This window comes from Glycine soja, chromosome 14, assembly GCF_004193775.1.
Source record: "Glycine soja cultivar W05 chromosome 14, ASM419377v2, whole genome shotgun sequence".
Lineage (NCBI taxonomy): Eukaryota > Viridiplantae > Streptophyta > Magnoliopsida > Fabales > Fabaceae > Glycine > Glycine soja.
Window position 1 is genome coordinate 13420337 of NC_041015.1, and position 25359 is coordinate 13445695.

Below are 25359 nucleotides of genomic sequence, written 5' to 3' on the forward strand. Positions count from 1 at the left end.
GTTTGAGGTACTTACCCGTTGAAGACTGAAGAAAACGAAGAACGAACGATGAATGTCGAAGAACGGTCGAGAATCTTCGCGTAATTACTCACGGAAACGTTACGGAAACGCCTCAGCTTGGATTTTCTTCACGGAAATAATTTTCCTCAGTAATTTCGAGAGGGGGAGAAATGCCAAGAAGGCTGAACCCTTTTCTTCTTCACTCCTCCTCCTATTTATAGCAAAATAGGGGAGGAGCTTGCCACCCAGCTCGCCCAGGCGAGCAAGGTTGCTTCCTCCAGAAGCAACAGCCTTCTGGAGGAAGGATCTGGAAGGCCCAAGTGGGCCAGATTGTTATTTGTACCCCTCCTTTTTACTAAATGCACCCCCTTCTATATTTTTGGTAATTCTTTTTCCGTAACGTTACGAAACTTTATGAATTTCGTAACGATACTTATTTTCCTTCCGCAAGGTTACGAATCCTTACGGATTATGTATTTACTCTTTTTTAGCTTTCGAAGAAGTTACGGAAACTCACGAATTGCGCGAAAACACCTCTTTTCGATTTCCGCCACATTACGGAATTTCACGGATCGCGCAAGCCTACTTCCTTTCGATTTCTGACACGTCTCGGGACTTCATTCATTGTGCAACAAAGGACGCCAAGTATCTCAAAGCGGCTAACCAAAAGTTGCATGTCATCAAGTAATAATCCCCAGACGAAATTAGGGTATGACTGGTTCAACATAGGCTTAAAGGAGCACTCAAACCAGGTGACCCCCAAGGCCTACACTCTGAAGAGTCTGTCAAGGCCTCTCCCTCTTGATTCAGGTCCAACCCAAAAAACATTTTAGCACACAGACTCTATCTATGAACTGTACAAAACACACGACTCCTCAATTTTTATCAAAATAGTTTATCTTGTCGCCCTTAAAGGGTCTTAGCATTAACTCGTCGCCCTTAAAGGGACTTAGCATTAACTCGTTGCCCTTAAAGGGACTTAACATTAACTCGTCGCCCTTAAAGGGACTTAACATTAACTCGTCGCCCTTAAAGGGACTTATGATTGTGTGATTGTACAATTCATAGTTCACAACTCAATGCACGCAACATCTCAATGCACATATATATCTCAATCATATGCATACTCAATTTATCACATACACTAGATCTCAATCACAATGGTATAATCTCAATTTAACATGTTATCACACCTCATGAATCATATACATTTTACCTATGAACTATGCAATGCACACAATTACTCAATTGTTTTCAAAATCATTTTAACCCGTCAGGTTCCCACAATGGATCCCATCACAATACTCGTTGCCCTTAATGGGTCTTACAATTGTGTGATTGCACAATTCATAGCTCACAACTCAATACACACATCTTAATACACATTTATTTCACCATTTATCACAGGTTCAATTTATCACATACTCATAATTTGAATCACCATTTCATAATCTCAATATAATAATTTATACAAAAGGTTTATTACAACATGGGCAGTAAAACCCCGCAAATAATTTCACACAATTATATCAAAATCATGGGTCAAAACGCAAAAATATCAAGAGCACTTAAGTTTATCAATTAATTATTATTAGAACATCAATTGGTACATAAAGACAATAATATTGTAATTATAATTGTAAAGGAAAAATTATAATTTAATAAGCATTCCAAAATAAACCCCAACTTAATCCTCTAAGTATCCCTACACATGTTCTCACTAATTCCCAATTGTTAATAACTCATCCCTTACCTCTAAGCGGGCTCACATATGTTCCGGCAACGATAGCGACATCTCTAGTAATTTCTTGAGATTCCTCAAGTTTCTCCTCTGATTGCTCTGATAGTGTTCTCAAACGTTAGAGGAAAGAGAAGGGATTGAGGCCTCCATTTGTATTATCTTCGTGTGATTCCGTTATCTCCATCCATGAATATTATCTCATAAATCTCAACGGTGAAAGTGTCCGAAATTGAATGTCGAACAACATATCAAAATTTTACGACAATCCAACGGTTAACGAATCCAGGATTGTAGTTTTATTGAGACAGTTATGGGTTTCTACGGGAAAAGAAAAGACTACGATGCGAAGTGTATTTCTCTCAGATCCGATATTTTCTCGTAATTACCAACGGTGAAAAGCCTTGGAATTGAGTTGCAAACCTAGTGCTTAAATTTCACGATGATCCAACGGTGAATGAGTCCGAAATTATCATTTTTCTGAGACAGATTTGGTGGTCTGCGGGAAAAAGATAAGGTTTTGGGATGAGAAGGGGGAAAAACGAAAATGAGGAGAAGAGGAGACATCGTTGGTGTGAAAACTGACCTAACATCATTATTTATACCTAGGATACTCACAACTTATTATTTACTCTATTTATTTATTTTTATAATTTTATAAAAACAAACTATATTTTATTCTCTATCAAATGAGTAAATAAAATACACTCTTTATTTTCTCTAAAATTATTATTTTAATTAATAAATTTATTTCTCCTTATTTATTTAATTATAAAAACCTTATCATTTTATAAAACTCTATTTATTTATAAATAATAATCCTTTTTAATTTAGTCTACGAAAAATGGGATGTTACAATTTCACCCCCCTTAAAATAAGTTTTGTCCCCGAAACTTTGTCGAAAGATCGAGAAAAGATATTACGCATATGGTTCTCAATAACAAGCAATGTGCCCAGTTGAAGCTCCTTTTAGTGACTTCGATTACAAGACTCCTGTGCACTTAGCAACTAAATTTGGCGATCCTCACTTACTCAATGATAGTATTTCATAAGTAAGTCTTCTCACGAGAGTGACATCTCAACAACAATAGAATATGAATGACATACTATTTGGACTAGGATAATATCATAGAAGACACTGATAACAATTTGAAACTAACAAACAGACACAAAGAAACGTGACTGATCACATGGTCGACCCTTTTTCAAACATGGAACGGTTCAAGAAAATAAATATGAATTTTGAGACTCTCACGCTCTACCAACTCTAGCTCACAAATGACTATCGATAATACATGATTTAACTACCCTCAGATCTAACCCTCTTCCCGGAGCACGATCTTCCTTACTTAGGTATACTTGACTCATAACTCTCACTTAGGTTTAAGAATTGTAACGATTCAACTCTAAGGTTGCTTACCTGATACTAACTGGGTGCTAATTAGATAAGTAATACAGATTACTCCTCACTTATATAAGTTTTTTCACCTTAAGGTAATCTTCACACATTTATACTCAAGGTTGTCAAACTCGCGATTCTACGTAGAATCGTGGAGGCTCCGTAAACTCGACTCGTTGAATCGAATCGTAGAATCGTAAAAGTTTACTCAAATAAAAAAATATATTAATTCTTTTATATAAAATCATAAGTAAATATTTCAACCCTAAAATAAATAAAAATAATAAACCTTAACAATAATTCAATAAACTAACATAGTCCACAATCCACACTCAATTTAACATAAATTCATACAATACAAAACATAAGTTCTTAAAATAAAAACATTTAAAAAAATAATTCAAATGTCCATCAATCCTCTAATAAAATCATCTCCAATATCACCACCACCACCATCATTTTCATCTCCATCATCTTCTAGCTCTTCCTCAGTTGAGAAATGATCTTCAACATTGTCATTCAATACCATATTGTCAATATCAAATGCATCCAAAGTTGGATCAGTTAAACTTCCTCCAACCAAATCAACATTACTTCCGCTACCACTTTCCCCTAAAGGTTGCTCTTGCTCAACTTGGAAATTGTCTTCATCAAATATATCATCTCCCTCTTCTGTTATCCACTCATCATCAGATTCCATATCTTCAAATGCAAGAGCAACTGTTTTTCTTGTTTGTCTACTTTTGAGCTTCAAGTTGTACATGACATAAACTAAGTCATTCATTTTCTTTTGATGCAAATGATTTCTCCTTTTTGTATGAACCTATAAATAATAAAAAGTCAAAGTTTATAACTTAACTAGAGTCTAGAGTGTAAACTAAACAAAAACAAATATTAAGAAACACAAATAAAGTCATGAAGTTCAATTACCATTTCAAATGAGCTCCAATTACGCTCACATCCAGAAGAACTGCAAGTTAAGCTCAAAACACGAATAGCAAACCACTTTAATTCTGGACATCCATCCCCGAACATTTCCCACCATTCTGTAGGTGGCATAGTCTTCCTAGAGTTTATTGCATTCTCCATAGAAAAAAGACCTTTGGCAAAATGAAATTCAAGAAGCTGCCCATTAATTTTGTTCCTTACCCCAACATCCTTTACCAATCTCATCATACAAATAAATAATCCTTCTTTCACTTCTCTATTATCTTTTTTAAAATCATCTTCAAAATGCAATTGAGGATTAAGATAATATGCAGCTGCATGCAAAGGCCTATAAAGTTGGTTCTCCCACCTCTTATCAATAATTTCCCAAACAGGTTCATAACTACACAGATAAATAAAATAAAATAAATTTAGAATTAGGCATAGTCACATAGATAAATAAAGTAAACTATATTTTTAATTTAAAAAACTTACTTTTTATTCACATTATTGAAGTTACTTTTAATCTTTTCCTTTGCACAATCCATCTCAACATATATGAAACCCATGGCAAGTTGTTGATCAGAATCCACCAATCGAAGGACTACCATAAGAGGGGCAGCAGCTTTGAGGCATATGGATACATTCTTCCAAAATCTATTATCCAAAATTGAATCTTCTACTTTTCTCCCCTCCTGTGAAGTTCCAAACTTACTTTTTTTCCTCTCCTCAGAACTGAACAACCTCATCAAAGATGCTTTCATTTCATGGAGACAAGCTAAAGTCAAGTAAGCAGTTGCAAATCTAGTCATACCTGGTCTAACCAAGTCCCTACCATTTGTGTACTTCTTGAGCATGCTAATAAGCATTGTTCTACCATATATATAAGTTGTTATCTTTCTTCCCTTCTTTATAGTAACTTCATGAACCTTCAAATGTTTCTCCAAGTCCTCAAGTATCAGATCAATGCAATGGGCAGCACATGGAGTCCAATACAAATGCGGCCGAGTATGCATCAACAATTCTCCTGCTGCTTTGAAATTCGCAGCATTATTAGTAATCACTTGAACTACATTCTCTTCTCCAACAAATTTGACAACATCATCTAACCCCTTAAAAATATGATATCCAATAATCCACCATGTATGTGGGAGAAATGCTCTAATTTTTTTTATGCATGGACCTGCCTTAAAAACAAAACATATAGGATCCACGTCAAACAATTGTCAATTTTTCTCTTATATCATATTCTACGTGCATATTATATATATTATGATATATATATATATATATATATATATATATATATATATATATATATATATATATATATATATATATATATATATATATTCTACACGTCAAACAATTGTCAATTGTCAATTTTTCTCTTATATCATATTCTACTTGTTTATTATTATTATTATACATTTTTTCAAAATATTGAAATAACTTTTACTATTAAATTTCAATTAAAACAAATGGTTATTTTAACAAAAAAACTAACAAAGGAAGGAAACAATGGTAATTTCTAATGACATTTTTTTATTAGAAGAACCAAGAAAGAAATAAAAAAAATGGACCTGAAAGACCAAAATGGAAGGTCAATATACAAATCAAAATTGTAATTTGTAGCATAAGATACAAATCAAAATGAAGTAGGACTCTGGTTTTTGCTTGGAACAAACAGCCTTCAAAAAATACAAATGAAGTAGGACACTTCACAAATTGGAATTCATAGCATGAGTAACAGAAACAGAGAAATAGGAAAGGCAGAGAATTTAAGGAGACAAAGAATTAAATAGAAAAAGGAATATCAAGAGAACTACATAACATGACTTGTAAGTTGTAAGATTGAAATGAAATAAGGAAAATGATTGGGAAATCTTGTTAAGATGAGAAACAAATCCAATGTAGTTTATATAGAAAATAAACAGTTTGCAGCTGATGGAGCAAAATTGCAAGTTTCTTCTAGTCCTATTATAAAACAGCAATGTAAAGTCTAATATAGATTATGAACTATATCACCTCTTTTCAACAACACTCAATGGTGCACTGTACTAACTCCAGAAGCCCTTACACTTCTAGAAAGCACGGGTTCACCACAATTGGTTTTATCTTTGACTTAGGAAAAACAAGCTTTGCAAAAAGATCTTAGCAGTTCTAAAATTGGCAAAATCAAATACAAACTTATTCAAAAGGAAGATAACGATAATGAAGGTAAAGGTTTCAAATTACAGCCCCAAAGCTTTCCTATCTAATACACAACAGATTTGGCACAAGAAATGCCTAATCAAGTTAATTATACTAGCAAAAGCACGTGAAATGTTATTGTCAACACGAATATGGAAACAAACTAATTGGTACATCACAATTGCCATTTCCCTGGTCAGCACAAGATTACACAGAAACAAATTTACAAGACAAAGCCAGTATAAACATATACACACATCAATACATGAGTCCATACACACAAAGGCAAACACATTCACCTAATAATTGCCCTTAAAAGCACAAAATTCATCATAGAAAAATAAATGTGCATATCATCGACTATCTTATGTGCACCCTAAATGGTACTTTATTTTATCTGAGTAGTAGGCATGACAAACCAAACAGATAACAATGAAAACATTACAAGAAAAAGAAAAACAAGTTATTTATGATTGCCTCAAAACTAAATGGTACTTAATTTTAAGCGATAAATTTCTATACCAAAACTCTATAAGGAATATACATTAGAAATTGAAATTTATCTAATTTTTTTTGTTCCTTTCTATTCATTTCACTACCATCTTTCATTTTTTGATTCCATTACCATCTTAATCGCTGCGGCAAAGGAATGCAAAATGCAAGAAACAGTGAAAGCAAGCCTCGTATCATCAAAAGGGATTTCAACCTTCCCTATGTTCCCCTTTAGTAACCAACAATATTTATTGCCTAACTTCAACAGTTTCTAATTTTCCAAACATAGGAAAATCAAGAGGTGTAAAGGTACATAAAAAAGAAAAAGAGGTGCAAAGGCAAAATGTCTTTCAGTTGTGTTATGCAATTGCATTGAGAAAGAAGAGGACTCAGAGGAGAAATTACCTTATTGTTGTGACTTGAAGCGAAGCTTGGAGCGACAGCGACGGAGGACCGCGAGGCAGTGACGGCGATGGAGGATGGAGGACCGCAAGTGAGGGCTTTCAAAGCAGAACAACGGTGAGTAGCAGCTTCAGCGCAACACGACCACGGAGTCGCGACTCGTGAGTAAAGGAGTAGTTATGCTTCAAAACGACGTTGTTTCGAAGATTTCGTGAACTCGCGGACTCGTCGCAGATTCGCGATTCTACCTAAACTCGTCCGAGTTTGCGCTAAATCGGACGAGTCTACTCCGATTTCGATTCTACTTCCGATTTAACTCGCTGACCCTTGGTAGAATCGTAAAATCGTACGATTTTACGAGTTAAATCGCGATTTTAACAACCATGTTTATACTTATGTCACCTTATAACTTTGCACTTGAAGTTGAGGTTTCAACTGTTGTTTACGATGTCTAACTCTATAACTAAGACACTAGTCATGTCAACGGTTTCCTACTCAAGCTCTAACTACTAAGCTAGTTCTAACGGTTGAAACTAAATTCACAATAAGATTCTTGAGAGTTTTACCCATCTCTTTTATCTTGGATTCAACTCCAAAGGTCCTCACAATGTATCAAATTAATGGTAATGTCTCTCAAAACATTATGGTGAACACCATGGTTACCTATTTTAAATCACACATAGGATAAATCTTTTCATAATTCTTAAGTTGTCAAGAAAACATTGATCACTATTTGTCCTCCTACAAGCACTCCTCTAAACTTAAAAACTATTTCAAATATTTTACTACTCCAATAAGGACCTACGCGGCTAAGATAGCACTCAACGGTTTACAGTGGCCGACTTCTCTATGAACTTATGGCTTACTCCTTACAAGGATCTCACCCGAAAACTTAAACTTACTTGAGTAATCTCCAACAAGAATTAAGGTTAATTCAAGGAATCCTAAAATAACTTTTTGGTTCGACTACTAGTTATGGGAATTTTATCTTAATCTTAGGTTTCCTCTCATCTCAAAACAACTTATGCCCAAGAAGGATTTAAAGTTATCTCTCACCTAAACGTGGCATACTCTAAGGGTCATCCTCATCTAACTAAAATGCATAACAAAACTCTTAGAACAAAACATGATTCCCAAGGGTCTATAACAACTTTATGATACACCTCATAATTCAACTTAACTGGAAACAGACTAAACACTAATCATCAAAACCACTACAAGATCTAACTCAGGGTGGGAGACCCTGTCCATGCATCCCATGAACATACAGGGACATTGATTTTGTCTAGACATGACCAGGTACACGTAGAGGCCACAACAGGTACTAAGGTAGTCATCAAAGCATCCTCAAACTTTTCCCGTATTAAGGTAAAGAGAACTAAGATTTATCTTGCTAATCATACAACTATCATCAATAATCATTTAGGTCACCTACCTAGGATACTCACAACTTATTATTTACTCTATTTATTTATTTTTATAATTTTATAAAAACAAACTATATTTTATTCTATCAAATGAATAAATAAAATACACTCTTTATTTTCTCTAAAATCATTATTTTAATTAATAAAGTTATTTCTCCTTATTTATTTAATTATAAAAACCTTATCATTTTATAAAACTCTATTTATTTATAAATAATAATCCTCTTTAATTTAGTCTATGAAAAATGGGATGTTACAACCTTGACAATATGTGATGAACCATCTTGTTTTAATAAAAATCTAAATTGATTCGACCCTATGTCCTGTGTAAAATTCGCAATACTTCAACAATGCATCATTCACATACATCCATGCTTATTTTTCTTTTCATATTGGTGTCATTGCTCATTTCATTCTTTCCTTGAAATCAGAATTGTAATCATTGTAATCAAAAGGAAAGAATGTTCTTTACGATGCCCTTATCGAACACGTGCCAGAGCTACAATAATGAGTGAAATAGAGGAGGTGCAAGAGCAGATGAAGGCCGGGATGGAGACCATGAAAGAGCAAATGGCCACAATGATGGAAGCCATAATGAGTATGAAAAGGGTGATGGAGGTCAACACGACCACAGTCATTGCCGCAAGTACTACCACTGAGGTGGACCCGATTCACCCGTCTGGCATCAATCAAGCAAGTCATCCAACATTGGATATGGGAGGTCAGGGAGGCAAAGCATCAAGGAGTACGGGCAGCCCCCATGTTGTGCAAGTTTAGAACAAGCATTCCTTCCCATCATATGGCTTGCCTCCCAACTATACACCACCTAATGTTGCACACGCTCCTAATAAGAATGTCGACAACTCTGCACCCATACCTATTGAGAGCCAATAACCCCAATCTGATCATGCACATGTCTCTCAACCCATAGGGGGGACACATGAAGCGCCCCGAGACCACACTCTGGCCGACTTCGAACCTCATCTCGGATATGCCACTAAGGGGCAAGCAGTTGGTGGTGTACCCCTGCCAAACACTTTGGAGGGCCCTCAGTTTCACTCACAACCACAACCCTTGCATTTTGCTGTGGGAAGAGTCATTCCTGCTATGGTGGAAAGGGGGAAATTTGATCATATAGAGGAAAGGCTGAGGGTCATTGAAGGAGGTGGAGATTATGCTTTTGCTGACATGGCAGAGTTGTGCCTAGTGCTCGACGTCGTTGTCCCTCCGAAGTTCAAGGTATCGGATTTCGATAAGTACAAGGGGACTACTTGCCCCAAGAATCACCTGAAGATGTACAGTAGGAAAATGGGGGCATACTCGAAAAATGAAAATTTGTTTATGCATTTCTTCCAGGAAAGTCTTGCCGGGATAGCCGTCACCTAGTATACTAATCTGGAACCTTCCCGGGGCCATTCTTAGAAGGACCTAATGGTTGCCTTCATTAGGCAGTATCAGTACAATTCTGATATGGCTCCAAATAGAATGCAGCTACAGAACATGTGCAAGAAGGAGCATGAATCTTTCAAAGAATACGCCCAAAGGTGTAGGGATCTGGCAGCTCAAGTAGCGCCCCAATGATTGAAAGGGAGATGATTACAATGATAGTAGACACATTACCGGTGTTCTACTATGAAAAGATGGTGGGTTACATGCCTTCAAGCTTTGCAAATTTGGTTTTCGCCTGGGAAAGGATCGAACTGGGTCTAAGAAAAGGCAAATTTGATTATCCTGCTTTGATGAATATGAAGCTTGGGGAAAATGGAGAGAATAAGAAAGAGGGAGGAATCCATGTTGTGACTGCCGTCCCTACATGGCCAAATTTCCCACCAACTCAACAATGTCAACACTTAGCTAGTATCAGTCATTCTCATTACCCACCACCCTACTAGTCAAGAACACTTAATCATCCACAAAGGCCACCCTTAAATCAGCCACAAAGTCCACCTGCCGCACATCCGATATCAAACACCACCCTTAACACAAACCAAAACACTAACCAGGGAAGGAATTTTTCAGAAAAGAAGGATGTAGAATTCACCCCAATTCCAGTGTCGTATGTTAATTTGCTCCCATGTTTGCTCAATAATGCAATGGTAGCCATAACCCCAGCTAAGGTTCCTCAACCTCCATTTTTCTGAGTATACAACTCGAACGCAACATGTGCTTATCATGGAGGAGTTCCGGGGCATTCCATTGAGCATTGTATGACCCTGAAACATAAGGTGCAAAATCTGCTTAATGTAGGCTAGCTAAAATTTGAGGAGGATAATCACTTGTGAATTTTGACGTTGGCAAGCGACACTATGCATGAGGCAATTTAAAGGTTGTTGTTAGATGTCTCCAATGACTCAATAGGATTTTCAAGTTTGTGCCATTACTATAAACAACAGTCACAATGCTTATAATATGGATAAATTTGATGTCCTTATCTCATTCACTCATAATTACATCTTTGCTTACTTAACTTTCACTGGAATGTGAATGTAAGCCGTTGGTTTTTTTGCTCAAGTGACTTGTGCTCCTAAGTTGATCTCCAAGTCTGTTCAATCATATACTACTCGTTCTATACGTTTGGTAGATGATGCAAGCTCCATTGGAGCTTGTAGGCCTAGGATCTTCTTCATCAATGGATTCCTTTGCTTCTTGGAAGATGAATGGCAGCGGAATGGAGAAAGGGAGAGAGAGAGGAGACGCCACTTCAAGGAGAAGATGAGTCTAGAAGAAGCTCACCACCATAGGAGGCCATGGATAAGAGCTTGGAGGAAGAATGAGATGAATGAAGGGAGAGGGAGAGAAGAGCACGAAATTTTGTGCTCTAAATGAGCTTTGAAATCTGAAGTTTAATATTCAAATCATCAAAGTTGAAAAAAATGCACACACATGACCTCTATTTATAGCCTAAGTGTCACACAAAATTGGAGGGAAATTCAAATTTCACTTGAATTTGAAATTGAATTTGTGGAGCCAAACTTTGGAGCCAAAATTTCACTAATTATGATTAGTGAATTTTAGTTATGGTTCAGCCCACTAATCCAAGATCAATTCCAAGATTCTCCACTAAGTGTGCTTAGGTGTCATGAGGCATGAAAAGCATGAAGGACATGCACAAAGTGTGACTATATGATGTGGCAATGGGGTGTAGTAAGCAAATGCTCACCTCCCCCTCTAAAATTTAATTGGATTGGGCTTCTACCAATTCAATTAAATTTATTTCCAACCACACACATCAAATATCCACTTAGTGCATGTGAAATTACAAAACTACCCCTAATACAAAAACTAGTCTAGGTGCCCTAAAATACAAGGGCTGAAAAATCCTATATTTCTAGGGTACCCTACCTACATTATGGAGCCCTAAATACAAGGCCCAAAAATAATGAAACCTTAATCTAATATTTACAAAGATAAGTGGGCTCGTACTTAGCCCATGGGCCCGAAATCTACCCTAAGGCTCATAAGAACCCTAGGGCCTTCTCTTGCATATCTGGCCCAATCTACTTGCAGTTTTCTATCCAATGCCCTTGCGGGGTAGGATTGCATCATTCCCTCCCCCTTGAAAAGGATTTGACCTCAAATCCCGAGGTTCTTGAAACTCTGGGCTTTTTCCCTCAACACCTGTAAAAATAACAAAAACATATGTATTAGTGGTGTTTAGTATGCTGAAGTAAGGTAAGGTCTGAAAACTCATTTCATGGGCATCTTCCCATGAAGGAACATGGTTCCTCACCAACTCAATGAGTGGTGCTACAAGCATAGAAAAATACGGGGCAAACCTTTTGTAAAAGTTTGTTAAGTCTTGGAAACCCCAAATTTTTCTTACACTTGGTGGAGCGGGCCACTCACGAATGACCTTTATTCTCTTAGGGTTCATGGGAACCCCTTGATCACAATTTAAAAAATTAAGAAAAGTAAAGCAATAGAACATACCTTTTTCTGTATTTTCATGTTGATTATTCCTACCAAAAAATATGACAAACCTAAGGTGTCCCATATGAGTGCCTAAGTTTGTATTGAAACTAAAAATAAGAACAAACCTACCTAACGAGTCCCTATGTACACAAATCATGAAGATGTTGGGTGCACGAGTGATTTTACAAAAGAGTGTTGCACCACCCAAAGCATTCATCACACCACCTATTTTTGGGATTTGGCGCCTAATAATACCTATTTTGGGCACCAACAAAGCACAAAGATTTAATCTCTTGCGAACCAAACCCTCATCCAACAACTCCTTTACTTGAGGAATAAACTCAAGCCTAAGAGATGTGGCAATGCTAACAAGTGTCTTTTTACAAAGGAGAAAATGTGGAGGTTGTCTAAGAAGGGAAATTTCTTTAATATTTGTCTTTATTTCAAAATGTCTTTCCTTCTTAGCTAACCTCTTGGAGGAGACACTTACCTCCTTACACTCCTCCTTAACCATTAAAGGTTGTCCTTCTTCTTGGGGGTAGATCTCTTCACTAGATTCTTCCCCTTTTGCTTCTTCACTTTTACTAGAGGAAGGTGAAGTAGTAGCCTCATCTTGGCTACTATAAATGTCTTGGCCCCTCATAATCATGGTTTTCTTGGTGGGGCATTGAGAAGTAATGTGTCCTCTTCCAAGACATTTAAAGCACTTCATGGAGCTAGTCTTCTCTTGCATACTAGCCTTAAGGGGTTGCTTTTCTATTGTCTTACCCTTATCATCTTTGGGCTTAGAAGGTCTCACCCCTAAGATTCCTTGACCTTGGTCTTTCTTTGGATAAGAGTGAGAGCCATAAGATTTTGAAGTAGACTTCCTTTTAAGTTGTTGCTCTACACTTATTTCCCAATCTAAATTAGCCTCTACATTGTCCTTCCCATGGAAGTATGGGAGTTTAATGTTAACCTCTTGAGGCTTTCTTTCATTTTCTCTCCTATGGGAGTGAGGTCTAAGATGTGACCTATGCCTTCCTTCATAATAGTCACGAAGTTCTTCACTTAGGCTCTTGCAAGAGTTATGACTACTATAGGAGACATGTTTTTCTCTTTTCATTTCTTTCATTATTTTTCTTCTTTCTTCCTCTCTTTTTTTACCTTTTTCTTTTCTCTCTTGTTTTTCTTTCCACAACTTAAGGGATCTCAACTCATCTAATATCTTATACAAGGGGTCCTTAGGAGTAGAACCCTCACCATTAACACTAGATGAAGAATGAAGACTCATGTTGGTTCCTAAGTTATGGTTCTTTCTTGTTGGGGGTTTGAAAACAAAAGCTAAAAGAAACTATGGTTGAAACTAGCCAAAATAAACACTAAAAGAGGTGTGAAAGATAAGGTAAAAACTAATTGGTAAAAGGCAAGCTATCTAGGCGGTTTGACAATGGAGGGTAAAGGAAATAAACTATGAAAATAAGCAAGAAATTAAAGTGCAAGAAATGCAAACTAGGCGGATCCTAAGAGTGTTTGGATGACCTCATTTAAGGTTCCCAACAAAACACTCACTATCCTAAGGGGAAATTGCCTAAAATTATTACACACAAATGGAAGTAGGGTGACCTATTGGAGGCTCCCAACTTACTTCCAATGAAAGGCCTTTTTGTTACAAAATTTGAAAGCAAAACAAATTGCCAATTACAAAATTACAAAAAAAAAAGTCCTCAATTGTGGTGGCTATTATATCTTTAGTATTTCACTCAATTTGGAGTGCTTCTTAGTCCAATAGCTCTTAAGGTGGTTGGCCCCTTGCTTCTTGACTCAAATTCTTCAAGATATGGCACCAATCCTCCTTTCCAATTCCCTATATGGCAACTCACAAGCAAGGAAACAAAGAGACAAGCAATAACCAAAGACAAAAAAAAAATGAAATGAAAGCTAAACCAATAGAGTTTTAACAAGACAAATTTCCAAGGATTATTCAACAATTAAAGCAATGAAAAGCACAAAAAGCAAGCTAGGACTCAAAGAGAAACCTAGAATGGCTCTAGAGTAGAGTAGAAAAACTAAAAAAAAAAAAACAAAAACGACTCAAGAAACCTCTAGTTTTGGCACTTGTTTTCACAATAATTTTCAATTGAAATTTCAGAACTAGGATTGGTATAAAATAGGCACCAATTATAGAACAAATTTTGAGCCAAAACAACAAGCACACTTTCCTTTCACCTTTTTTTTTTTTCCTGGACACTGATTTTTCTGCCAACTTGTGAGATTTTTCTTTATTTTTCCTTTAATCCAAATCGCTTGGTTCTTTTTTTATAATTTTGGTCCAGATGTCTAAAAAATTCAGTAAAAGTTTCAGCTCAAAAAACGTAGTGACCAATTCCCAGTAATTTATACACTTTTGTATGTTCAAGCTGCCTGCACCAGCGATTTCAACCTAGAAATCAAGAGTAGTGTTTATGTTGCTTAAGGCTTGGATAGTTACAATTTGTGTTTGCTTATGCTCAATTATCTTGAATAACACAATTCAAGAGAGCTTAAGACTTATTTGATTCACAAATCCAGCCACAACTCAGCACCACAACTCAACTTCATCATAGGCATCATGTAGGAATCTTAGAAAACAAAAAAGAGTTCAAGAACAAGACTACTTCTAGGAATTGATTTAGAACATGTTATGAACTAAATAACATGCATGAATTAGACTCAAAATTCAAAAGATAGGCTAAGAATGACAAGAATACATGAACAAATGTATCTAGAATTCAATCAACAAAATAAAATTCAACACAAACTTAGAACATAATGTGACAATTACTATGACTAAACATGACTCTAAGACAACATGGATTAAGTGATTTACACTTAGATTTTTGTGTTTTTTTTTTAATCAATATTTTGGAAGAAAATTTAGATCTAAGGTTCAGCACAAGAATATTATGAATGAAAAATGATAGAACCTAAAATCAACACAAAAACAAGATTCAAGAGTAGATCTACAAAATTTGAACCATAGAAATGCAAGAACAAGTGTAGATCTAAGATTTAATCGGTTTATTTTTTTTTTGAATCTACTCTAAACAGCACCAAACCACAAGACAATGGAGGATATACATGGAGAATAAGATGAAGAACAAGGAATTAAAGAGAATTCACCGAACAAAAAGATAGAGGAAGCAAAAGAACATCACCTAGATGAAGATGCTCTTATACCACATGATGCAAGCTCCATTGGAGCTTGTAGGCCTAGGATCTTCTTCATCAATGGATTCCTTTGCTTCTTGGAAGATGAATGGCAGCGGAATGGAGAAAGGGAGAGAGAGAGGAGACGCCACTTCAAGGAGAAGATGAGTCTAGAAGAAGCTCACCACCATAGGAGGCCATGGATAAGAGCTTGGAGGAAGAATGAGATGAATGAAGGGAGAGGGAGAGAAGAGCACGAAATTTTGTGCTCTAAATGAGCTTTGAAATCTGAAGTTTAATATTCAAATCATCAAAGTTGAAAAAAATGCACACACATGACCTCTATTTATAGCCTAAGTGTCACACAAAATTGGAGGGAAATTCAAATTTCACTTGAATTTGAAATTGAATTTGTGGAGCCAAACTTTGGAGCCAAAATTTCACTAATTATGATTAGTGAATTTTAGTTATGGTTCAGCCCACTAATCCAAGATCAATTCCAAGATTCTCCACTAAGTGTGCTTAGGTGTCATGAGGCATGAAAAGCATGAAGGACATGCACAAAGTGTGACTATATGATGTGGCAATGGGGTGTAGTAAGCAAATGCTCACCTCCCCCTCTAAAATTTAATTGGATTGGGCTTCTACCAATTCAATTAAATTTATTTCCAACCACACACATCAAATATCCACTTAGTGCATGTGAAATTACAAAACTACCCCTAATACAAAAACTAGTCTAGGTGCCCTAAAATACAAGGGCTGAAAAATCCTATATTTCTAGGGTACCCTACCTACATTATGGAGCCCTAAATACAAGGCCCAAAAATAATGAAACCTTAATCTAATATTTACAAAGATAAGTGGGCTCGTACTTAGCCCATGGGCCCGAAATCTACCCTAAGGCTCATAAGAACCCTAGGGCCTTCTCTTGCATATCTGGCCCAATCTACTTGCAGTTTTCTATCCAATGCCCTTGCGGGGTAGGATTGCATCAGTAGAGGTGCCGTAAACGACAAGTAAAGTAAAAAAAAAAAACATTTGATTGACTATTTTTAAATCAAAATAAGAAGTACAGACATTCATGTGACCTCATTCTTAAAAGTTTTCTTTTTAGAGAAAAGTGAGTTATCAAGAACAAGAGTCATTGGACTTAATCTGTCAATTGAAAATCTTTTAAATATTTCTCGTCCTTGAAAATTCATTTTCGAGAACTTGCACAGTTTCTTTCATTTTTCCTTGCTACAAGGTCATGACAAAAGATAACAATGGATACCTCAAAGCCCTACACTAGGGCAATGAGAGGCACCATGCATGAGCCTCAAGTGAACCAAGGGGCAGATCAAAAGTTCTCACCCAACAGGTTGAAAACCTGAAAGGGCGGCCTAAGCAAAAATTAGGGCTGATATAAAATAAAAATAAAAAAAACAATTAAGGGCGTGTTACTAAGGTTTTGTCCCAAAATCCAAACTACAAAAGGATCTAAGTCAAGATTTGAAATGACACCTGGCCATGTTTCAACATCCCAAACACTAGTTTATCCTTTGCTATCCCCTCCGAGCCAAAGCATATTTGTTTTCTAAAAACAACAAAAAAAAACCAGCAAAAGCAAAATAAAAACCCTGAGTGGGAATCACCGCTAAACAGACGGGAAGAGCAATGCAAAGAACACATGCATGAAGTTGGGCAACAATGAAAGGAAAAAAAAAACAAAATCTGCCAAAGGCGAGTGAAGAAAAAAAGAGAGACAAAAGATCTCCAAATCTTACAAGAAAGGCACAAAAGTGCAATAAGGATTAATGTATAAGACAAAAGGAGTAGAGCCCAACTCAAAAGTTGAAATGAATAAAATATGAGCAAGACTCTCAAGGTTCTTACTCAATATAACCCTCAAACACTCTTTGAGTCTCTTTGATCTTTTTTTTCATAGCCCTCTTACCCCTGACCACGTTACAAGCCCAATAAAGCTCATGTGGATCAAGGAATGACTAATTTTGCTTTTAAGTTGGGATTCTAGAATGAAACCTGCACACGCTTGTGATTGTTGGAAAATATATATAAAGAAAAAGGAAAAGATAATCCTCGAGGTTTCGCACTTGCACATTTGAGAAAGAAACTCATTCGACCAGGAGTTCGTGGAAAATGCCCAAAGACAATTGTGATAATAGAGTACATTTGATGTTAGTTTCTCATGCAGACTCCTTAGGATTCCTTTTGAATCCAAGGGTGGCCTTTGTAACTTTAAGTGTGAGGATTGAAAATATAGAGCAAAGAAGAGAGGACAGATCATCTAATTCTTCTAATGGGGAGATGTGGGGTATAAAGAGCATGAGGGAGGATGGAGAAATGAGAGGTATAGGGAGAGAAGAAATCAAGAAGATATGGAAGTAGGAAAATAGAAGAAGGGATTGAGGGAGTGAAGGTGAAGATCTCTACTTTTAAAAGGACTTGTGATCCGGAAGTGTATCTTGAGTGGAAGATGAAGGTTGAGCAAGTCTTTGCTTGCTACAACTACAATGAAGAGAAAAATATCAAATTGGCCTCCCTAGAGTTTGAGGGATATGCCTTAGTGTGGCGGAATCAAGTGAGGAGTGATGTTAAGAGGATGAGAAGGCCTTTGATTAATACTTGGCAAGACATGAAAAGAGTTTTGAGAGAGAGATTTGTGTCGTCCTATTATGGGAGAGACCTTCACAACAAGCTCCAAAGTCTAATTCAAGGAAATAGGAGTGTGGATGAGTATTACAAAGAGATGGAGATTTCCTTGATTAGGGCTCAAATTGAGGAGTCTCAAGAGGCCACCATGGCAAGGTTTTTGCATGGTCTCAATAGGGAGATCCAAGACATTATAGAGTTGCACCACTATGCCTCTTTGGAGGATCTCATTCATTAAGCTATCAAGGGGGAGCAACAATTAAAGAGGAAGCAAACATACAAGAAGTCCCCCTACGGCTCTTCATTCAAATCTCATAAAAAAGGTGCTACCCTTGGTAAAAATAATTCTAACCCTATTCCCACTTCTTCAAAGGTGAGTTCTATTAAATGTTTTAAGTGTTTGGGAAAGGGTCATATTGCCTCCCAATATCCTAACAAAAGGACTATGGTTGTGATGGGTAATGGGCATATCACTAGTGCATCTTCTTCTAGCTCTTCTAGTTCTTCTAGCGAGAGTGAAAGTGAATGTGATGTATAGCCCCTGGAAGATGATCTTTTGATGGTTAAGAGGTTAATGGGGATTATGTGTAAGGTTAGAGATGAAACTCAAAGGGAGAAAATTTTTCATACTAGGTGCATGGTCATGGGGAAAATGTGTTCTTTGATTATTGTTGGGGGTAGTTGCACTAATGTAGCTAGCCAAAGATTACTTGAAAAACTTTCTTTGAAAACTTTCTCTCACCTTAGGCCTTACAAACTTCAATGGTTGAGTGAGAATGGGGAGCTAGTTATAGATAGAAAAGTTTCGATATGCTTCTCCATTGGAAAATATGTTAATGAGATATTGTTTGATGTAGTCCCTATGGAGGCTAGTCATCTCTTACTTGGAAGGCCTTGGCAGTATGATAGGAATGTTGTCCACAATGGTGCCACAAAAAAAATTTCATTTGTACATAAAGGGCAAAAGGTTACCTTTAAACCTTTGTCTCCAAGTGAGGTTTATAAGGATCAAATAAAAATGGGAGTGAAAATAGAACAAGAGAGAAAAGAAGAGAAAAACAAAATTGATGAAAAGAGAGATAAACATGAAAGGAGAGAAAAGAAAGAAAAGAGTGGTGATAAAAGAAAGAGTGAAACTGTAAAAAAAGATGAAAATCAAGAAAAGAGAAAAATAAAGAGATTGTTTATGAGAGAAAAAGAAGTGAAGAGAGTTATGCTAGCTAGACAACCTATGTATTTACTAATGCCTCATGATTACTATTTGTGTTCTATTACTAGTTCTTCTTGAGCCCAAGTGCTATGCTCGTCATCCTGGTAAATCAAACTCTATCTCAACTTCTAAGGTACGTGGTAGGTAAGAATTTGAAAGCTTGGGAGGAATGCCTACCCCATGTTGAATTTTCTTATAATAGAGTAGTAAACTCTACTAGTTATTCTCCTTTTGAGGTAGTTTACGGTTCTAGTCCACTGTCCCCTATAAATTTGTTACCTTTGCCTAACACTTCTACTATGATGAATATGGCGGGCTTTCTAAAGCCAATTTTGTTAAGAGTTTGCATGAGAAGGGGAAAGCACAAATTAAGAAAAAAATTCAACAATATGTGGATATTCCGATAAGGGGAGAAAGAAAATGGTTATCAAATGGGTGATTGGGTTTGGATTCACTTGAGGAAGAATAGGTTTACTTCCAAAAGGAAATCTAAATTTCAAGAAAAGGGAGATGGTCCTTTTCAAGTTTTAAAGCGCATCAACTATAATTCATATAAAATTGCTTTACCGCTAGACTATGGTGTGAGCCACACTTTTAATGTTACTGACTTAACTATTTGTGATGTATGTACCTTTGACATCAATTCGAGGGTGAATTCTTCCCAAAAAGAAGGGTATGATAGAGGACTATCCAAGGAGGAAGAGTTTGACTTAGGTGGGCTCAACATGGATGGACCAATCACTAGAGCAAGGAGTAAGAGATTTCAAGAAGAGCTTGGCGAGAGACTAAATTCTCTCATGGAGGAAAGAGAAGGAGTAAAGTTCATTTATTTTAGCCAACTTTTAGAATGAGATTTATTTTCGTTTCTAATTATATTTTTGGGCTTATTTTTGGACTTGTAATGGGCTGTTACCTTTTTTATTATTATTTTTAAGTCTTTTAATTATTAGATTAGTTATTGGGTCTTGGGCCTAATTTAGGATTATTCAGTTTTTATGAAATTTCATATTAGACACAGTTAAGAGAGTGTCTCTCTTGGTTTTTGTGTGAAATCTTAAGTTCTTATCAAAGAATTTTATTCTTTGTGGCGAATCATCCTCAACTTACCAATCTCCTAAGATTGTGGTGCTGTTCTTTCCATCTCCCTTTCTAATTCCACTTTTTCCTTTTTATTTTCCAGTATTTCAGAGAGTCTCAAATAGGTTCCCTAGTTTTTTTATGCTAAAAATTGGATCCACAAATCAGGGTTCCATCAACCATGGTCCTCCCTCTACATCGACAAGGTCTTGCTTCTTGGGCCGTCAAAGATTCTACACTCATCATCACGATGACCTATTCATACTACCACAAGTACGAAGCATTGCATAGACAAAGGCAACATACATATCATACACACAAGACATACATAAACAATGTGAAATTCATCATCAAAGGAAAGCATATGAATTGAAGAAAAGTAAAAATAATTGTCATAGTTACAATGCCTATATGGCCAAAATCCAACAATGAAGAAAGGAAAAAGATAAACAGAAGGCAGCCTTGACGCAGGCATTATTGCCTTGCTCCACAGCACCCTACTCCTCATCAAAAGCCTCCTCCTTCGTAGCAATTTCCTCCTCGTCAAGTAGAACACCGTCCTTCACATCTTTGAAAGGATCGAAGAGACCCAAGTCAAGATCGTTGGTGAAGAACCCAGCCTGCCTGATGGCCTTTTCAAATCTTGGAAGATAATTGGCGATTCGACCTTATGGCCTCAACAAAGGTGATGGTGGCATTGATCACCTTAGGGCGCTCCACTCTCCAAACAGTGTGAGTAGTAACCCTCTATTTGGCAACCTCCACCGACAACGATGACTCCTTGTGCAAAGCCTCTTGGTGTCGATGTTCATTCTCCTCCAGAATTCCCAAAGTTCTCTGAATAAAGACTTTAGCACAATCTGTAGTGTTCTGCACCCCCACTAACGTAATAAGGTTTTTATCAAAGGTTGACACAAAGCCAGTTGGGGTCTTCTGCTTTGGCTAGTAACTTGCACCCCCGGTGAATCAGCATCACTAGAGGTGTACAAATGATCCAAGGAGACACGGGGGCGAGAAGAGGAAGAAGGCAATGCCGCTGCCAAAACAGTAGAGGGAAGGACCATTGGAGCCAAAGAGGAAGGAGGGGGCACCATAAAAGCACTAGGCAACACTCAACAAAGGTGCAACAACGGCACCATAAGAGTACCAGCCAAAGCAGCTGACGACTTTCTTTAGCAGCAACAAGAGTGGCCTCCTGAATAAGAAAAACAGGAGGAGGTGAAGGAGAAAGAGTAACAGCTACAGCAGTAGGAGCCTCGACAGCTAGTGGAGCCGGAAGCACATCTTGCACACTTGAAAGGCGACTCGCACTGAACGTCAACCTTGCAGCTTGTCTCCTGGCACGAAGGCTCATAAGGGCCTTTTGACTTTTAATGGCCAAACGACCCAATACCATCATCTTGCTTCCTCTTTGCCAAAACAGAGGAATGAGCGTTAGGGGTGACCTTAACAACAATAACAACAGGGCTAACCTCACCAGCAGGTTGACCCTCTTCTCAAACAACAGAAGCAGCAGCAGACAGTGGCACAGTTCCACTCGCAAGTCCAAACTGCTTCACGAGTAGCTTCCAGGTGAAGTCACCTATAATACCTGCAAAACAAGCAACAACAACAACACAAGAAAGTGTTAGTTTTAGCCGACACCGACCTCAGACACAAAAGAGGACAAGGTTAGGAAATTTACCGTTCAAGGAAACGAGGGGATTGCTCGCTGAGGGAAGAGATAGAATGACATGTGCATCTAGCAAGGCCAATAGCTGCTCCAAATTAGCTTTGTCAGCCCTCTCCATAAGGTTCAATAGATCCTCGTCAAACGACTTGAACTTAGTAGGGTCAGACTACCCGTAGAACGGGAAGTGGGGCTTCATGTCCCTGTTGAACATCAGTGGCAAACCATTAGCCACGACATCAGTAGCCAGAACCTTAAAGAAGTGGTCCTTAAAGCGGAGAAAGATGTTTGAGTCAAACTCAAACAACTTCTTGGACACGTTGTTCAAGGAGACCCAACCAATCTTGTCAGTCAACTTCATTTGAAAGAAAAACAAGAAGACCGACACACTAGGTCAGATGTTGAAGAAAGGGCATAAGATTTCAAAACTTTTCACCATTTCCCAAATGTTTGCGTGAAGCTGAGAAGAAGCTACATTCAAGTGCTCAAGCAGAGCACACTGGAAAAAGGTCAAGGGGAGAATGAGACCCAAGACCTCAAACAGACACCTATACATAAAGAAGAAGGGCGGAGTACCTAATGCCCTTAAGAAGGGAAAGTCATCACTCCTGCTAGCCTAAATGACTATCTTGCAGGAGTCCTCAGGGCTTGCCAGCATCACTTGGCATTGAAGAGCAACAACACTCGCCGCAGAGGTGAGAGATGACTTATATTTCAAAACGTCGTCCCTCACCCGCTCATAGCTAGCGACGGCAGGTGTGGACGATGGCAACCCAGTGCTATGGCTACGTCGCACGCGGGGAGATGCCCTGGCATCTCCACCACCACTCCTCTCCTCACACCCTAGAAGCATAAGGGGAAGGATCATAGTAATCGAGATAAGCTCCCCAGAAGCAACGGAAGGTCATGCCCTCCCGCGAGAGCGAGAGGTGCCCCCACCAGTGAGACGCGAAACTCTCATCCTCTCCAAAGAGGAGGACTCGCTGCTAGAGGCACCATGGTGAGTATCCTCCGATGAGGAACTACCAACAGAAATGACCTTTCAGTCCATCATGGGTTACTCAATTGAGCCCCTAGAATCATTGCCACTCATGTTGATGGCAGAGTCAGACAGGAACAAACACATTATGGAAGACGAAATACTTAGAAGAATCAAAGAAAGTGAAGGAAGAAGAAAAGGGATCGCAAGCAGAAGACAAGGAAGCATGAGATCAAAGTAAAGGTGACCTAAAATCAAATGTTCACTTCATTTAGTTGGTCATATTGCATGAGAAAGTTTTTTTTTTTTTTACAAAAAAATATATGTAACTTCTGGCTAACTTGAAATAATGAAATGTTTTTGGTGTTTTTGATATTCTTGAACTTATGGTTAAAAGCAAGAAACATGAGAGTGTGCCCATGAAGAACATGAAGACATTTTGGATAAAAAAATTCATTAAAACACATGTGTACGACACATGACTTAATAAGTCTGAAGTATAAGAAAAACTAATATAATTTGCTCAATATTTTAAACAGCAAATAATTGTATATTAATATTTTAAAAATATTTATAATAGTTTGATTGATATGGCTACAAAAATCTTGATTATCGCTCTCTTTAAAACTTTACATAAAATTAATATTACTTTTGATTATAGTTTTAAATGGTCAGAAAAAGCATGCTAAATTTTCAGGTTCATAGTCTTCGTTGCTCTTTGTTGGCTAATTATACTGTAAATCAATCTCAAATTGAAAGATGCGTAAATAGATAAAGTGAGCAGTACTATAAAAGAGAAAAGAAGAACAAAAACATAAAAGGGGCTAATAATTGTACATGTTGTTGCCAACCCCAGCACTTGAATGCAAAGTGACCTTTTAAATTTGTGCACAGTCGAAAAAGTATTGTTTTTCTTTCTGCTGTATCTATCAAGAGATTTGCGGCTTAATGGTGACACGTTGTCCTTTTATTCAAGTATGGTTGAATATGAGTGAGGATGATATTGGTTAAACATTTTTAAAATCAAAGTTTAAGAAAGAAAATTTATATCTCCTACTCTAAGAAAGTCAGGCAAAAAAAAAAATCATATTCATAAGAAATTATATTTATTGAGAATAAATAAAATTTGTTTGATTGGTGATTAAAAATATTTAAATAAATTTTATAAGAATAAAAAAATCATGTAATATTTTTATCGATATTTTAATTATTTATTATATTAAATAAATAATATGATATTTTTACTATAGTAAAAAAATAAATTCAAGAAAGTAAGATTTCACCTCTTCTATGAAATTTTTTTATAGAAAATTACTTAAAAAATATTCTTAAAAAACATTCTTTCTAAAAATATTATTTTTTTAAGAAAAATGAACATCTAACATGGAAAACTGAGAATGTCTCCCCCGCCAAATGCTCCATATGTATAAACTGCACATCGGATAATTTGTGTGTGGACACAATTTTTTAAATTGAGTTTAAATGACTTTGAATTATATAAGAGTGAATTTGAATGGTTGAGATAGCATTAAAAATCCTTAAGAAAGTCAGTTTCACTTTTTCCTTCTCATCACCACCTTATGATGATCACAATTCCTTACAAGGTATGAACTTGGTATATTCCATTATGATAAAAATAGGTTAAAATATGTTTGAGTTTTTTTTGTTATATATTTATTTTTTTTTTAATTTTTTATAAATGTTTTTGTTAGTCTGAGTTTCTGGTATTAAAAGTTTTATTTCAAGTTCTTATAATTAATCTTTTTTTACTAGTCAAAAACTTGTTTGATTATTCATTAAATAAGTTTTTTTAGTAACTTCTAGTTTTAAATTCTATTTAAAGTAGTATTTTTTAAGATGTTAGATTTTAACTTTTTATTTTTTTTCTTCCATTTGAATCATCTATATTTTTCCAATTACCTAGTTATCCTTTTAAATAAATTATGATTTTATTATGTTCTTATGGTTTTACACTCGTTAGCTTCTTCAACAACTAGTTTAACTAAACATTTATAATTTGGACTTAATTGCAAAATTCATCCCCTTATTTTGCCTATTTCACCAAATCAGTTTCCTTATTTTTAATTTACTATTTGAGTTCCCATATATTT

At 36.6% G+C, this 25359-nt stretch overlaps 1 protein-coding gene across 1 annotated transcript; it reads right to left on the bottom strand.

The window, feature by feature from the left end:
• Positions 1-3537: 3537 nt before the first annotated feature.
• Positions 3538-7721, bottom strand: LOC114383838. Its single transcript, XM_028343567.1, has 6 exons — positions 7718-7721; positions 7155-7249; positions 6883-6978; positions 4560-5176; positions 4068-4467; positions 3538-3960 (listed from the first exon to the last, which is right to left on the bottom strand). Exons 1-6 carry the CDS (start codon positions 7719-7721, stop codon positions 3538-3540), a joined length of 1635 nt encoding a protein of 544 aa, XP_028199368.1.
• Positions 7722-25359: the final 17638 nt, after the last annotated feature.